The sequence below is a fragment of the Mesoplodon bidens genome, assembly GCF_964165515.1.
Source record: "Mesoplodon bidens genome assembly, chromosome: 4".
Taxonomy (NCBI): Eukaryota; Metazoa; Chordata; class Mammalia; order Artiodactyla; family Ziphiidae; genus Mesoplodon; species Mesoplodon bidens.
Genome location: NC_138160.1, coordinates 33190190 through 33206904, shown reverse-complemented (window position 1 = coordinate 33206904; position 16715 = coordinate 33190190). Strand labels below are relative to the sequence as shown.

Genomic DNA, 16715 nt, shown 5'->3' with positions numbered 1-16715 from the left:
ATTTTTAACGACTGCAATTGATATCTCCAAATAGCTTTTTTTTTAACAGCAAAAAGAGCACTGAAACAAAGAAGGAATCCAGGGCATTTACTCAGCTACCTCATTATTTATTGAACACTTATTTATGCTGGGCACTGCATTAACTGGTAGCCGGGATAAGACAGGTTAAGGCAAGATCTCCACTGTTAATTAACCTCCAGTCTCATGGAATATAGAAAGACAAGTGTTGAGGAACAGGAGGCGACAAAACGCTCACCCCTCTCTTCAAAGTTAATCTAGTTTAAGAGAAAGTTGCTGGGTCAGGGGCCAGGTGTATATATATTGATTAAAGTCTCTACACTTAATACTTCTTAGGTTCATCTGTAAAAAATATTAATCCACAACATCCACATTGCCCATTGTTTCAGGAGCTACACAGAGGGGAAAACCCAGTCAGAGTCTTTAGCAGCTTCTCCTCTTTCCAGGCAGAGAGGAAACCCTCTCCTCGGGCCTCCTGGCGCCCGCGCGTGCGCGGGAACAATTCCACCCACCGCCAGGGACCACCACCCGGCACTCCCGACTTTTCACCCCGTTCTCGGGTCCTACGCCAAGCGGTGAAAAGCAAAACTTCCACCCGACTACTTCCACTTAGAGAAGCCAGCCTGGCTGAGTGTGGCTTTGAAGATCAAGTGCAAGGCTGCTTAGCACGGTGGTCAGAGTGAGGTTGGAAGACAAACTTTGTTACGTGTTAACTTGCTTGGAGCAAAGCGACTCTAGGCAGGATTTAGTTACATTACAACTGCGCAGTGTTTTGTATTTGTTGTTGTTGTTGTTGTTTTAATAAAATCGTTTTAGTTGACGAATAAGGAAGGAGGGCTATCTCAGGACTTGAAAACAATCATGCAGGATGGTTCAGCAGGTGGCCAGCCTGGCGCATGAAGGCCTCCTCCCACTTCGTGTCGGTTTTGACTACGGTTTCCGCGGCGGCTGGAGGGGAAGCATCCTCCACGCTGCAAACTCGCATCAATGGGATTCCCCTCGTGGGAAATGCCCCCTCCTGGCGGACGTGCTCCCGGAGGGCCCAGCGCGTCGCCGCGCCCTCCGCCTCCCGGACGGGCGGGCGCGCGCGCGCGCGCTCCGCAGACTCTATCAAGATCCCGACTTGGCACCGCGCTCCCTCCGCGCCCCAGGCTAAGCCGGCACCACCCGCCGCCCGCCGCCAGCCGCCGCGGGGGGCGGGCGCGGCGCGAGGGGAGGGGAAGGGGTTCTCGCGCGATTGGGCGAGGTTTCCGGTGTTGTGACTGAAACCCGTCAATATGGCGGCGGTCGGCCGCGGCCGGTCGCTGAAGAACCTCCGAATACGAGGTAAGTCCGCTGCGGCCCTCACCCCTCGCCGCCGGGCAACCGCCACCCCTGGCACTTGCCTCCCCTTGGTCATGGGCGGGGGGAACGAGCCGGGGCGCTGGCCGGAGCCAGGGCTGCCTCCGCTGGCCTGGGAGCGAATCCTAATTGGGGCTATGTGTCTGTTTCGCGCAGGGCGGAATGACAGCGGCGAGGAGAACGTCCCGCTGGATCTGACCCGAGGTAACGCGGGGCGCTGCGGGCGCCGGCGAGGGCATCTTAGTGGGGAGGAGCCGGGGGCTCGGGGCCGTGGGCAGGGGCCGGCCCCGCACGGGACCCGCGGGGGTGCGGGAGGCAGAGCCCGAGCCCCGCCTGCCGGCCCGCGGGAGCCGAGCCGGGGGCAGTCTCCCCGGACCCATCCCCCTTCCCCGTGCCCGCTTTGCTCGCTCCGAGCCCTTCTCCGGGCCTCTGGGTGCTGCGGGGAGCACCGAGCGGGACTCGGCGGAGTCGCCGACCCTCTGGGTTCTCTAGACCCGCGGGGGAGCGTTGTCCTCCTGTCCCGGAGCTCGAGCAGCTGAATCCCAGGGGCGGCCGGAGGGAGGTAGAGGCTGTTATTTAGGTTGCCGGAGGACGTCTGAGGGAAGAGCGACCACATCCTGCCCTCCTCGTCCCCCAGCGCCGAAGCCGGACCTGCTCGGTCCTTGGCTGACTGCGTGACTGTTTTTCTCTTTGCCCACTGCCCTGGGGGACCCGCAGCATAGATAACTCGGTAGTGAAACCTGGAGCCCGTGATTTCTGCGAAGTGTCTGGTTTACGCTGTATTTCCCTCTTGTTTCCCTTTCCCGGGCCTCTGAGACTGTAGTTGGCAAAAACCGGCCCCTCACCCGCGTTGCAGGTTCATTGTTTACCTCCTTCAGTGGCGATGGGTTTGTTTACACCTTCGGAACTGGGTAAACCCCTGCTATATTTTTTAAGGACCCCAGCCGGCTACTGGCCAGTATATCTTCTATCAGTCACCGTACTGGAGTTTATTCGACAATATCTCGTTGAGCGTTTAGTAGTTATATACAAGGTTTCTCTTTTCTCTTCCACGGTAAACAAGATTTGGTCTATTGATTCCGAAGAAGTCGTGTTTCACGCGGGCTGTAACTTAGCGTGTAACCTGGTTCAGCTGTATAGAATCAGTTTCCTTTTTGAGATCTGAAAAGCACTGTAGGAAGTTTAAAAAAACGTCGTTTTAAACATTCTATATAAAATTAAAAAAAATTTTTTTAACCTACGTTCTGCTTAACATAATGACTATTATCTACAGTATTTGTTAGATGCGGGCTCATTGTTGAGGATCATCTCTGTATTTAAAGCATAGCGCATTCTCTAATTTGTTTTATTTTGTGTATCATAATGTAAGATTACTGTTTTGTAAACTAAAAGGCTAGTTTTTATTTAGCTACAAGAGTACATTTTTGTAACAATATTTTATTCTGAAAGTTCTAGGACTTTGTTTCGGGTGAACTAGGTCCTTTTACAGGCAGAAGAGTTTCTAAAATAAAATAGGGCTTAAGTAATAGAAATGACAACTAATTAGATCACTAATGCACTAAATTAGAACAGTTTTTCAGCAGATAGGGTTTGAATATTAATGTAGGGAGATGTAAAACTTTTGACTAGTGTAACTGTTTGGAAACCTGACTGTGTATAACACACATATTGAAAAGTCTATATGAAATATATGTGGAAAAAGATTTTCTAGTAAATTTGCTAACAAAATAAGCGAAATTCCCACAGGGCTCAATTTAGCATTTGAGTTTTGTAACAGATGTAGTTTTAGTGATTTAATTTATACATGCGCATATGTTTTAGATGGAGGTGAAAAGACCATTTATTAGATAGATCGTGGGTCTAATTTGTGTATTAAAGACCTCTTTGAATGTGGTGCTAGAAATAAGTTATAGTTGTGCTTTAAATTGACTTCACTGAGCTCCTATATATAGTGGTTTCTCTGGTTCGTGTCAAAATTATGAGTTGTAAAAGAGCTTATGTACAAATTTGATACCTTTGGTTTACTCCAGTTTTACTCAAGTATACAGATAACTGTATATTTACTATTTAAAATGCTATATTTCCTGAGAATTTAGTAAACACCTATGTCCTTAGGTGTTTCTGGGATAATACAGATAGTGCAGAAAATGCTATTTCTGCTTGCCCTGACAAGATGTATTTCAGTTTGGAATGAAATATACACAGCCCGATGAATCTGATTGCAAAAGCAATATACAACTAGGAGTGAGAGGGCATTTGAGAACTGTGTTCCAGAGTCTTAAGGAAGTTTTGAAAAAGTAATCTGAGTTAGATTCATTGTATAGTGACTCTATTGTTTGAGAAATTGCTATTCTGACAAACATTCATTGTTAGAAGAAGGCTTGTGGATCTAACATGAAGAAAGTTCATGAGGAATTAAACTTTAGTAATCATTTGAGAACTGTGGGGCAGTCTGGGTTGCAGCTGTTTGTGGATTGGATTACGGCATGTTTTAGATAAAGTGTGGGTAACCAAAAATTTTTTTAATGCTAAGGCAGTGTTTGCTCTCATTCTCATTATTTTTATGTAAGCTTTGAGAAATTCACTGTGTAGCTGTATAACAAAGTTCATTATAAAATAGAGGCCATGGTCATTGTAATTCCTGAATGAGCCATCAATGTGTAGTATAAAGTCAAATAGTTCTGAGTTGTAATCTCAGCTGTGATACATAATAGGTGATTTGGGGCAGGTTATTTGACCTTGATTAACTCTTGGTTTCTTCAGCTCAAAAAAAAAAAGATTAATTTCAGGTTATTCTTGAAGGTTGTTAAGAATGTGATAAGTAAATCAGCTAGGCCATATAGTACTCAGCATGGGACCTAGTCCTTTGTGAGTGATGTTAACTAAATGTTAGTTGCTTTCATAAACTATGAAATCAGAATTATTTATATCACATTTAAAATATTTCAGATGATTGTTTTGATTATTATAAACTTGTTAATAAGGAATTATGGTAGTGAAGCTTTCTTTTTTTGAGACATACAGTTAGTTGGGTATAGTCTTTCTGAACTAGAGTTCTTTTTATTTTTTTAATTTATTAAGAAAAGCTTCAAAATGTATAAAGTATATGTGAATGTATGAATATAATAAATATAAGGAGCTCTTATATGTCCCCCATCATTTAGTTTCCTCGTGCCCCCACCCCAACTGTGATCATTTTTTTCTTCCAGTTTTACTGAGACGTAATTGACATACAGCGCTGTATAAGTTCTTGAATGTAACAACTGTAAAAAACAAACAAACAAACAAACAAACAAAACTGTAACATTACCAGAATTAGGCCTAAGCAAGGAACAATCTATTATATGTACTTAAGAAAAAATGTGATATTTTCTTTAATAGAATCTTAGAAGTTTTCTCCCTGACTCCAGAAAATTTCTTAGTAATAAGACGTGGCCAGCCTTGCAAGCATCTTTAAGGCCAGGAGAGGCTTAAGGTTCTTTGGTTTTCGTATTGATGTTAGTGCTATGGTTTATACGAAAGTGCTTTAATTAAAAATTGTTTTTGGATTAATTTTGATCTAGTTCAGGAATTTTATTGTAGGAGATCCTATAGTTGATATATTGGTGATTGTTGCTTTAAGTTTTGTTCAGACAACTACTGTACTTAATCATGAAAGTCCCTGATACTTGCTATTGGTATCATTAAATACTCTCTGTTTTGCATGCCAATTTATTTTGAAACCAAAATGCTTCCCTTAACCACTTCCACTGCAAGGATAGTCTGTTTTTTTTATCAGTCCACTAGTACATCTCTTCCTGGTACTGAATAACTTGAAGAGAGACAGAGTATTCTTACTGTGTAAGCCCTTCCTACTATAATTTAATTATTGTGTTCAAGGTGAATTCCCAGGACATGGAAACATGTATATTCAAATATAACTTAGAATATAATTTATTTTTAAGTATTGAGTTTTGTATTTTTTTTTTTTTTTTTTTTTGCGGTATGTGGGCCTCTCACTGTTGTGGCCTCTTCCGTTGCGGAGCACAGGCTCCGGACATGCAGGCTCAGCGGCCATGGCTCACGGGCCCAGCCGCTCCGCGGCATGTGGGATCTTCCCGGACCGGGGCACGAACCCGTGTCCCCTGCACCGGCAGGCGGACTCTCAACCACTGCGCCACCAGGGAAGCCCTGAGTTTTGTATTTTTTGACTATCCAATCCTTTTACTTTTCCATTAGTAGGAAAAGATTGACTGTCTTAGCTGCTGTTTAATAACTAGGAAAGTAGGAGGGTTATCTGAATGATGCAGATTTGAACACTTAACTTTTTGTTTTGTGATTCCTTCTAGTCTGGAGATTACTCGTGTTGTGTAATCCCTTACTTCAGTTAGACAAAACAAACATTGACTGCTTTTTATATAATAAATGCTGAATTAAGTGCTGGAGGAGTAAAGATGAGGAAGATGTTACTCCCTTTTTAGGAGTTTACTGGAACAGACATAAAGAAGTGATTGCGATACGCAACAATAAACTGAGTAATCAAACTGTACAAGAAGCAGAAGTAGCCTAGAGGAGAGAATGATTAACTCTGGTGGGTAGAGAATCAGGCAGCTTCACAGAGGGGTTGACGTCTCATAAGAATTGTAGACATAGTGGAAGGAAATGTGGGCTCTCAAGAGAATATACCACACCTTGGGAAAGGTAAAGTCTGTAGGAAGAGGAGCTGCTCTGGAGGCCCCTGATAGAATCTAAGAGATCATGGGACACTAGACCAGGGTATTGGAGACAGAAATGAAGTTGAATATATATTGGAATGGAGGAACCAACTAATTTGTTTTCTCCAGATTCTAAACTGACTTTGGAATCCTCGTACTCTGCTCAGAGAACTGTTATTTCTTTATTAGGATGACAGAAGCTGTCTAATGTGAATCCCCTTGTCTTCTCCCCTTTGTATTTCACCTATACTTACCTTCTGTTTTCCCGAGTCAGAGGATAAAGCATCTCTGTTCATTTCCAAGGCTAAACTGGAAAGGAATTTTATGCTCCTAATTCTGTTTCCCCTAAGATTCTTTGTAGAACTAATATTTCTTGCTTTTTCATTTCTTCCTTCTTTTGGCTCAGTTTTCTCATATTCAGCATTTGTTGTTGTATTCATATGGAGCAGGTACTTTGCTAAGCATGGAATGATGGTGAGACACGTGGAATAATAAGGACAAAGATTTCAAAACAGTTATTTTTTCATAGGCTCTACACACAGAGTAGTTTATCTTCACTCCACAGTTTTCTTCCTTAACTCCTTTAGTCTTGTAAACACAGCTCTCCCCCTGTACTTAAAATAGTTTCTTAAGGGATGCTAGTAACCTCATGCAAAATTCATTGGTATTTTTAAGTTCCCCATTCTATTATTAGTACTACTTACTGTATTAGTAGTTTTGTTCCAGGCACTAAAACATATTATTTTTCTTAATCTTCGACAACTCTTTGAGGTACTCCTAGTATCCGTATTTTACAGTTGAAGGTATAGGCTTTCAAATTCTAACAGACTGAAACTCAGAAAGGTAAGTTATTCAGCCAGGGTCACAGGGCTAGTGAGTGACTAACTGCAGATCATGCACTTGTAGCTACTACACTATTGCTATTCTTACAACTCCTGGTTCTTTTCCTACCTCTCCTTCTCTGTTTACTGGCTGGACTTCCAGCTCCTTAAGCAAGTGTGCCCTAAGGTTCTGTCCTTGATTTTCTTGTCTGCTCTCTTATCGATGCTAGCTCCCTGAGCACCCTTTTCACTCATGGGTTCAAGAATCCATGAATTGAGATGGTTACAGTAATTACATTTTTATTCATACTTTCTCTTCTAAGCTTGCAAAACATATTAGCATGTATGTCTGGTAATCATCTCAGAGTTGTGGTTTATAAAATTTTGCACTCCAACGCCTACCCACCTTTCACTTTCTAGGTACCACCACCGTCCTCTGTTATTCAAGCTAGAGACCTATTGCTCATCTTCTTGGTTCATTTGCCATGTTCCCTCAATTTGCCTCTGAAATCTCTCTCTCCTTCTATTCTCATTGTCATTGGTCTAATTCACATCCTCATTATCTCATTTGGTTGACAGTAAAATTTTTTTTTCTCTTTTTTTCACTCCCTCTGCTATATGATTGCCAGGATTATTTCCCTGAAATCTGGAACTGATCTCATTCCCTTACATAAAACAAAACAAAGCCAACAACAACAAAAACAAACAAACAAAAAACTGTATACACACACTTTACAGGTTTCATTTTTGCTCACAGAATAAAGTCCAAATTTCCTAGCTTTGAAGGCCTTTTATGATTTATTCTGGACTTATTTTCTTCTGTACTATCTTAACCATACTATTCTAAATCAGTCTGTCTCTCCACATAGTTCACTTGTGTAACGCGCTCCCTCCCTCCTTTTCACACAGTGATTTTCAAAGGGGGTTGGGGAGAATTTGCTAGCCTAAAGTACCTACCTCCCCATTCCTGTTCTTTCCCCTTGGAGATTGTGTTATGCCCGTGATTGAGAATCCCTGCTTTAGTCAAAGACGACTGTTTGTTCTTCCTTGCACATGGCATGCAGTGTCTATTTACTTTTCTTTGCATAGGTGGTTTTCTCTGCCAAGAATTCCATTTTCAGCACTCTTTAGAGAAATCCTAATTCTTTAAGGTCTAGGTCATATGCCACTTCTGGGAAAATCCTTCCTTATCATCCCAGTGGGAATTCATTGCTTCCTCCTCTACTTTTCCACATTTTTATTACTTTCTAAATATCACTTACCATTGCCTATTTAAGTTCCTTGTTCACTACTTCTCTCACTAGAATTTAAGCTTCTTCCCCAGCGTATATCATTTGATAATAACCGAAACATTTCTTGTAAGGAGGAATGGAGAGAGAGGTGAGAAAAGGAGCACAGTATTAAGGAGAGTAGAAGTAAAAGAGTATTTTAAGTTTGCAAACTTGAGGGACAATGAAAGCGATGGTGCCAAGAAATGGAGAAATCATTTTGGAAGAGATGATAATGAGTTCAACTTTTCACTTTAAGTGTCGGATGATTGACTCTGTCAGAGATGTGTAAGAGGTAGCGAATGCTGAAATGGATGTTTTTGTAGTTGTTCTTGTGATCTGATTGTTCTCTGCTTTAGGGCCTTGAGAGAGGGAAGAATGTAAATGGAGGAAGAGCTGAAGAGCTGAAGGTCTGAATGTTAGAGGATAAGCCGATTAGAGTATATGTCACAGCATAGGAATCAATAAGAAGAAAGGGGTGAAAAAAAAGAGAAGAAAGTTAAAAATTAGTAAGATTGTGATCTTTGAAGCCAAGTGGAGAATTTTGGGTTGAAGAGATTGAGAGACTGTAGCACTGAAGTTGGGTTCTGGAGAACTCAGTTCTTCTCTTCCTTAATCTGAGGATGATCTTGGCATGCTACTTTCTCTGGGCTTCAGTTTCCTGATCTCTGAAATGTGTACTACTTTCCATGCGTAGCACTTTCACCATCAGTCTTTGTGATTCTCAGATATCACGATGTTTCGGGGATATTGAAAGGTTAAAGAGAAAGCCTTGTTAAATCTCTTGTTAAATTACTGTGAGAAGGATTCCCATAAACAGCAATGAATACATGTAGCAGTATGGTGTTTCATAGCACTTTAAATGTAAATTATAGTCAACTCTCAGTTTCCTTGTAAGTGATCATCTGCAGTGACTTGCTGCCTCCTCCCCCCTCTCAGGTCTCAGGCTACTGAAATAGGGCTGTGAAAAGCACAGTGGGGTGAGTGACTGGTTTGCGTGCCTGTGTATCTGTACTTCTATTACAAGCTAAATACAGTCCACTCTCAGTTACCTACACTTAAGAAAAAGGTGAATAATGGTGGAAGATTGCTAAATATAATCTCAATAGCATTATTTATATATGGTTTGGGAAGATTTTATATTCTTTCTTCCCCTACAGTAGATTGATGTATCTTTCATTTGAATTATTAGCATCAATTTTTATTTCCTAAGCAAATGCTCTTAGAATAGTGGATGTAAACAGGCTAAATTTATTAGGTAATCCAAATATGAATAGTTGAGAGTTGACTGTTAATGCTTTTTGGATCATCCATTGTTTTGTATTATCTGTGCTTTTTTGTTAGTGTGGCCAGGTTAAAGCTGAATAGCTACTTTAAAATTATATCACTATAATGAATGTACTTACAAGATTATATAGATGCCAAACTAAATTGAAAATAATTGTGTAAAGCTAGCTAAATATAACATTCATGTGTTCAGAGTCATAGGGTTGAAAGAGAACCTAAACCTAAGTACCTTCTTAAAATTCCTGTTACAAAGTCCTCTGGCCAGACAGATTGCATAAACAGAGCAATGTGCCTAGTAATGATGAAATTTATATATAATATAATAAAATTGAGGATGTGCCAGGGCTTCAAACATGCCTGTTCAAGGAGTCAGTTGAGTTTAGTAAGCAGTATAGAAGAGCTTTTTAACCTTAATTGCCTGGATTTTAAAGAATCTGGCCCCTTCAATTACTCTGCCCTTTTTTTAATCCCAAAATGTTGAAGAATTTGGATTTGTAGTGGTTTGTTAATGTCAAGACAGCATATTTTTAGTTTATTATCAGGTTAGTAAGTGTTAATGTGAATCAGGAAGGCATAATTCTTGGCTTTAAGGAGTTTTATACTATATTTGGGATATACCTGTATCAGGGCATAGTATTTGAAGTACCTGCCAATTATCTTTATAAAGGAATCAAAAGCCAGAGGAATTCAGAAAAAAATGGGAGATAGGTAAGGAATGACCTAGAGGAGAGTCCTCATAGAAGTGTTGACACCTGTTAACACCTTTGCATAAAAGTGTAGTATTTGAATGGTTAGAGCCCTGGATCAGTGTTTTAAAAATCATGCTTTATTTTGTGAACTAACATGTTCCTGGTATATTATTCAGTATTTGAAGATAATGTTGAGAAAGAGTTGGTGATGAGTTCTATATATAAATCCCTTAACTATTGAAGGCTGATTGTATTTTGGGCTAGGGCTTTTCAAACCTTTGAAGGTAGTGCTGGACTGGACGTGAGAGATTTTAGGCATATTGTGAAGTAATTGTGTGCTTCTCATTAAGAGTATATAGATGCTTGGCTGCATTCCAAACCCAAGCATAAATGATTTTTTTCTTCCATTGTTTTGTAGTATATGTGTCTCCTATCCCCTTCATTAATACTGCATGTTCAAAGGGCTCTGTAAATTTGTATCAAACTTATTTCTAGATGTGTGCAGTTTGGAAATAGAGACTATAAGTGGGATGAGTAGTGTTTTTGTTATTTTCCATGCTAAAATGACCGTATTTTCTGATTTCAAAATTTAAACGTGTGGCCTGACAGTTTATATTTGAGAGAGAATATTTGAAGTTAAGCTTATCCTGAAAAACATGGACTGTTTCATTGCCAAATCCAGACACCCTACCCTCTAGTTATTTGGGTAAAGGATAAACAGTGTTTGGGGAAATTAACACTCTATTAAAGGAGCAAAACGAGAGTTGAACTGCCACTTTCAGGGATTTTAGTAATCTTGTTCAGAACCCAGTTTAATTTTACATGTTTCTTATAATGAATAAATAGTGAAGAGACACAGAAGCTGTAAACAAAGAAGATTGCCAAGTAACTTACTTTTAGTTGCTAAGAAGAAACAACTTGCCAGTTGAAAGTGTATTTTAACTGTTTTTAGATGTGTGTACATATATATTTTTATCAATAGTTTCATACTTTGAGAAATCACATCTTAAAATAGTATTGCTAGTTATTTCCATGCTTAATGTTCATCCCTATAAAACTTTTAATTGCCCTGGTTTTTTTTCCACTCATAATTCTGTATAATACACTCCCAAACCTTCACCACACCACCATCACCACAACCCCTTCCCCCAGGAAAAAAGAGAAAAAGAAAAACTGACGGGAATAGAGTTGCAGAAAGAGTGAGAAGACTCCAGGTTGGAGGTAGGTGAGCTGTGAACTCGAACCTTTAGCTACACAGCAGTATCTGGGGTGGCAAGTGGAATATTGTGGAATGTTTTATTTAACACATGTGTTGTAGGTAAGATTTTAATCATATCTGTCACATAACATTAGTATAAAATCGTGGTAATGGGATATTTGAATACAGATAGCTATTTCCTATCTTGTTTATTTAGAGTGACTTGTGGTTTTACTTTATAGGTTGTAATTTCTAATGGTATTTTCGAATGTCATAACTTGGTATAAAGCAGGTCGGATTAATTCTTATGTTGTATGAGATTTCGTATGTCATTTAAGAATAATTCTTAACATAAGATTTTATAACATTTTAATGAGTTAAAAAGTTATAATTTTAGATTAGTGTAGTCTTAAAAAAGTTTAAATCACTTTTTATTTTTAATAAACCTTAAAATAGCCCTTTTCTCCTTTGTCACGGGAGAATTCAGTGTTGTGTGTTCATGTTTCAACATTGTTTTGAATATATAAGTGTATACTGTTTTACCTAGCGTAACAGAAGAAATTTTTCAAAATGCTGGTTAGTTTTCAAAAGGAAATAAAAAGATTAAGAGATTTGGATAAACTATGGCAGTTGCCTTTTGCTATGTTATTGTTTCTTGTAATAGTTATTTTGTTTTGTTAAAAAAAGTTTAGATTTAATTTTTGAGTCCTAGGAAAATTTTTTTACTTTTATCAGTAATTGTGTCTCTATTATAAAAGTACCAGAGGAAAAAGTGTAACTATTTTTAAAGTAAGTAACTATATTACCACTAAATATTCACTGGGGGTACTTGAATATGAGTAGATTTGGGGCAGGATGTGTGTGTATAAATATTATTTCTATTTTTAAGCATATATGGAAGCTACTTTAAAAATTATTTTTTTACTTTTACTGTGCTGTAAAATACAAACTATATAACTGGACTTATTAACATTATATGGAAAATAGGGATAAATAGGTTGTGATTATGAGGAATTAAGGGGCTCTGCTGTCAGTAACATGTACTAACTGTAGTGAATAAACTTGGTGATGATACATACTTTGAATTTTTATTGGTATCTTTTGGAGTGCTTGCTTTTGCATCCTGGTTGTTTTCCAGATAGGTAATTGCTTCATAGCATAGTTCAAGGTAGGTGAGGTATGACTTGACAAAGTTGTTATATATGTCTACAATATGGATAGTAGGATTATATGTATAAAGATAGATAGTAGGGTACTAAGATGGACAAAATAACATTTAATAACATGCTAACTGCATGATACACAGTCTAACACTGTAACTAAGGGCCTGAGCTTTGGAACCAGATAGATCTGGATTTGAATCTTGACCTTGCCTCTTAGAATTTTTTGACTCTGGACAAGCTGCCTTGCCTAATTTATTTATTTATTTATTTATTTATTTTATTTTTGGCTGTGTTGGGTCTTTGTTGCTGCATGCAGGCTTTCTTTAGTTGCAGTGAGCGGGGTCTACTCTTCGTTGCAGTGCGTGGGCTTCTCATTGTGGTGGCTTCTCTTGTTGTGGAGCATGGGCTCTAGGCACGCAGGCTTCAGTAGTTGTGGCACGTGGGCTCAGTAGCTGTGCCTTGCGGGCTCTAGAGCGCAGGCTCAGTAGTTGTGGCACACGGGCTTAGTTGCTCCGTGGCGTGTGGGGGTTTTCCGGGACCAGGGCTCGAACCTGTGTCCCCTGCATTGGCAGGCGGGTTCTTAACCACTGCGCCACCAGGGAAGCCCCAAGCTGCCTTTTCTGATCATGTTTTCTCATCTCTGTTGGAGACAGTTGTTTGAGGAGTGATTGAAATGTTTGTAAAATATTTATTACAGTTTTGGCATGTTAGATATAAATAGATATTAAGTATTCTTTATCTGGTCTGTTAAAGCAAAGGAGATGAGAGGAGGGGGAGATTAAGTGTTAGAGCTGGGAAAAATTGTTTCAACGTTGAGTGAGTGAATGTGGTTAAATCAAGAGGAATATGGCGTGAGTAAAGACATGAAATATTTTACTGAGAGCAGAATAAGAAAGATACAAAATTTTAGTATTCATATTGGATTTGTAGGATAAGGGTATTGTAGGCTAGAGGGCCTCGTGGAGATGTTAGAACCTCCTTTTTTTGTTGTTAAAATATTTAATATAGTGAGAAAGCAGTAAATGTTATTTACATTTTTTAATTGAAAGAAAGCATAAATCTGAAAATTGTCATAAATGTACAGTTCTATGAAACTTGACAAATTGATAATCACAACCCAGATCAAGAATCAGAATATTGCAGTACCCTAGAAGTTACCATTCTGTCTCCATCCAGGTACTACTTCCCCCACCAAGGACACCACTATTCTGACTTCTAATACCATAGATTAGTTTTGCCTGTTTTTGAACTTTATATAATTTTCTCCTACACTAAATATACCCTTTTGTATTTGACTTCAATGCCCAATGTTATGTTGTATCACTGTGTTGTATGTAAAGTTATAGTTATTTTAATCCAATTCTGCTTATGTGTGTTAGGTATGTCATGATGTGTATGGATTTTTTTCATTTGGATGGGCAGTGGATTTATATGAGTGGTTAGAGTTTGGAATAATTACACTAATTCCAATTTAAAACATTTAAAATCATTTTCTGAATATCTCTGTTTTTTCCTCTTCAGCCTGACCTTTTAATGTTTTAGCCATGGAAACATCTAGATAGGTGAATTTTTTTTCTTTAATTTTTTTCATAATGACTATTTAAATAAAAATTATAGATAATCAAATCACCATAAAGAGTTAAAAGCTACCAGTTAGAAAGTTGGAAAAACTAGAATTCCAATCCAATAAAAGTTTTGTGTTGACCTAATTAAATTGGTGGAATGGTTACGGAAATTGGCTTAGTATTTCTATGGAGAAAAAGGGAGGATGATAAACAGTTCTTGGTCTTCACTGCAATAATCTCATGTGGAAGACATCATTAATATCTTCGTGTGATTGTTTCTCCGTCTTTCCCTTGTTTTCTTCAATTTCTCTTATCGATTTGTATTTCTCTTATTCTATTTCTAGTCTTCTGGTGACTCTTCACATTTTTCTTTTCCCGTACTTAATAGTGTTTTATATTCCTTGATTTAAAATAAATTTTAATTGTTAAAATTTTTTTTCAATTAGTTCTTCATTGAATTTTAGGTTTTTGTCTCTGAGTTGGTGATGCTTTGTTAGAAAAAGATTCCACTGCCCATCTCTTGGTATGCATATCCCCAAGAAATGAGAACTGAGTATTGCATAGAAAATTGATTAAATACTTGACAGCAACTTGGCAACATGTGCCTAGCATAGATGAGTAAAATAAAGAGCATTTTACTTATTTCAATATGCAAAAGCAAGAGTAACTATGAAAGTGAAACAAAAATATTCAACTATACTGAAGGTGAAGAAGTTTTGATGAAGTGCATTTTCTAAATGTTGGTAATTTTAAAGATATTAGTATTCACTCCATTTAAAATATTTTATGCATCTACTCTTTGGAATTATGGAAAACAATGACTGGAATTCCCTGAAGGTGGGAACATTTAATAACCCTGGAATATCCTTGCTGATTCTGAGTCTAGACTGTTCAGTTCACTGAACAGATTTAAACTGAGTGTGGATTATTAGCTCCCAAAAGAATACTTGTTTTGGGGCTTCCCTGGTGGTGCAGTGCTGAAGAATCCTCCTGCCAATACAGGGGACATGGGTTCGAGCCCTGGTCCGGGAAGATCCCACATGCTGTGGAGCAAATACGCCTGTGCACCGCAATTACTGAGCCTGCTCTCCAGAGCCCATGAGCCACAACTACTGAGCCCGTGTGCTGCAAATACTGAAGCCTGCGCACCTGGAGCCCATGCTCTGCAATAAGAGAAGCCACCGCAATGAGAAGCCCGCACACTGCAAGCCCCTGTTCTCCACAACTAGAGAAAGCCCATGCGTAGCAGTGAAGACCCAACACAGCCAGAAAAAAAAAAAAGAAAGAATACTTGTTTTTAGTGGTGAATTTTGAGTGATTGCTTGTTTGATTCTATTAGGAATGGTAAAATGCAGTAAATCTATATTTTTAACCATCTTTTTCAGGATTATATTAGTTATTGCTCTTGTACCTACTGGTACATGATTTTTTTTCCAAATTATTTTAAATGATTTTTCCTAGCCTAGAGCTGAACTAGTGTGGTAAATTTTTTGCTGTCTAATATGATCAGAACTTGGTCTAAAATGATATTTTGATTATCAGAACATTTCAAATTGTGTGAAGGATTTAGCAAATGATGTGTTGTTTTAGCAGGCAATCTAGAAATTATATACTTCGAAGTAGATGTTGTTTTCCTTCTAAGCAGTCCTCTTGGAAGGGCATGTACTTGTTCTAGTGGTGATGTCACTGTTCAAAACATTTTAAAAATTCTGCTTCTGAAGATTATTAAAGCTTAAAATTTAGACTTTTAAATTGGTATTTGGTTTGTCCTTTGGGATGAATTGGAGTTCAGGAAACGGTTAAATATAAATTGGACTCAAATGTAGTGGGAATTCATTAACTCAGTGATTTATTCACTCATTAATTTGAAAAGAATTCATCGAGCATCTGCTGTATTTTAGCACTGTACTGGAATATGTGTGAGAAGATAATTTTTCTAAAAAATATACAACCACTATATGTGATGACTGCCATTATAATCTAGTCCCTGGCTTCCTCACAACCGTTGTCATTTACTAACTCTTTTCCTTTTGTTCACTATATTGGGCAAAACAGCCTCCTTTTTTATTCATTCCTACTCTTATTCTCTTTTCAGGGCCTTCGTACTTTTGTTACATTCTGTCTAGATTATTCTTCCCCTAATCTTGGGAGGCTTGCTCCCTCACTTTATTTAATAACTCTGTTCAAATATCACTTTATCAGTGAGGCTTTCTCTGATCATCTTATCTAAAGTAGCCCTCATCTCCATCACTTTCTATTCTTTTATATTGTTTTCTTCTGTAGCCCTTGTCACTGCTGCCAGTTACAGTATTATTTGTCTGTCTCCCTGGAATGTAAGTTTTGTGAGGACAAGCACTTTGTGTTGTTCACCATTGTATCCCCAGAGCCTAGAACAGCTCCAGCACATTATATGTGCTTGATAAGTCTTTATTGGCTGAATAAATGACCATCAAATTTGTGTTTAGCTTGAGGGCTCCAGGCCCATTTTTTCATGGTTTACTCAATATCTTAACAATGTAGTCATGTATATCAAGCTTTCTGTGTTTCATACTTAACTAATTATCTTACTATTCTAAAAATCTTTCTATATTTTCCATTTGGGTTTTAAGAGAATTACTTTAATGGGACCATGTCACCAAGGAGGACACCCAGGAGACATTCTAGCCTCATT

General features: G+C 38.7%; 1 protein-coding gene across 5 annotated transcripts in view; it reads left to right on the top strand.

Annotated features, from left to right (window-relative positions):
* The first annotated feature begins 1263 nt into the window (after positions 1 to 1263).
* The window catches only part of RICTOR (RPTOR independent companion of MTOR complex 2), a 122029-nt gene continuing 106577 nt past the window's right edge, over positions 1264 to 16715 (top strand). For all 5 annotated transcript variants that reach the window (XM_081233209.1, XM_081233208.1, XM_081233206.1 and 2 more), the window contains exons 1-2: positions 1264 to 1344; positions 1516 to 1563. In XM_081233209.1, coding sequence (XP_081089335.1) covers positions 1296 to 1344; positions 1516 to 1563 — 97 coding nt within the window. In that variant the 5' untranslated portion in view covers positions 1264 to 1295. The remainder of the gene's footprint in view (positions 1345 to 1515; positions 1564 to 16715) is intronic.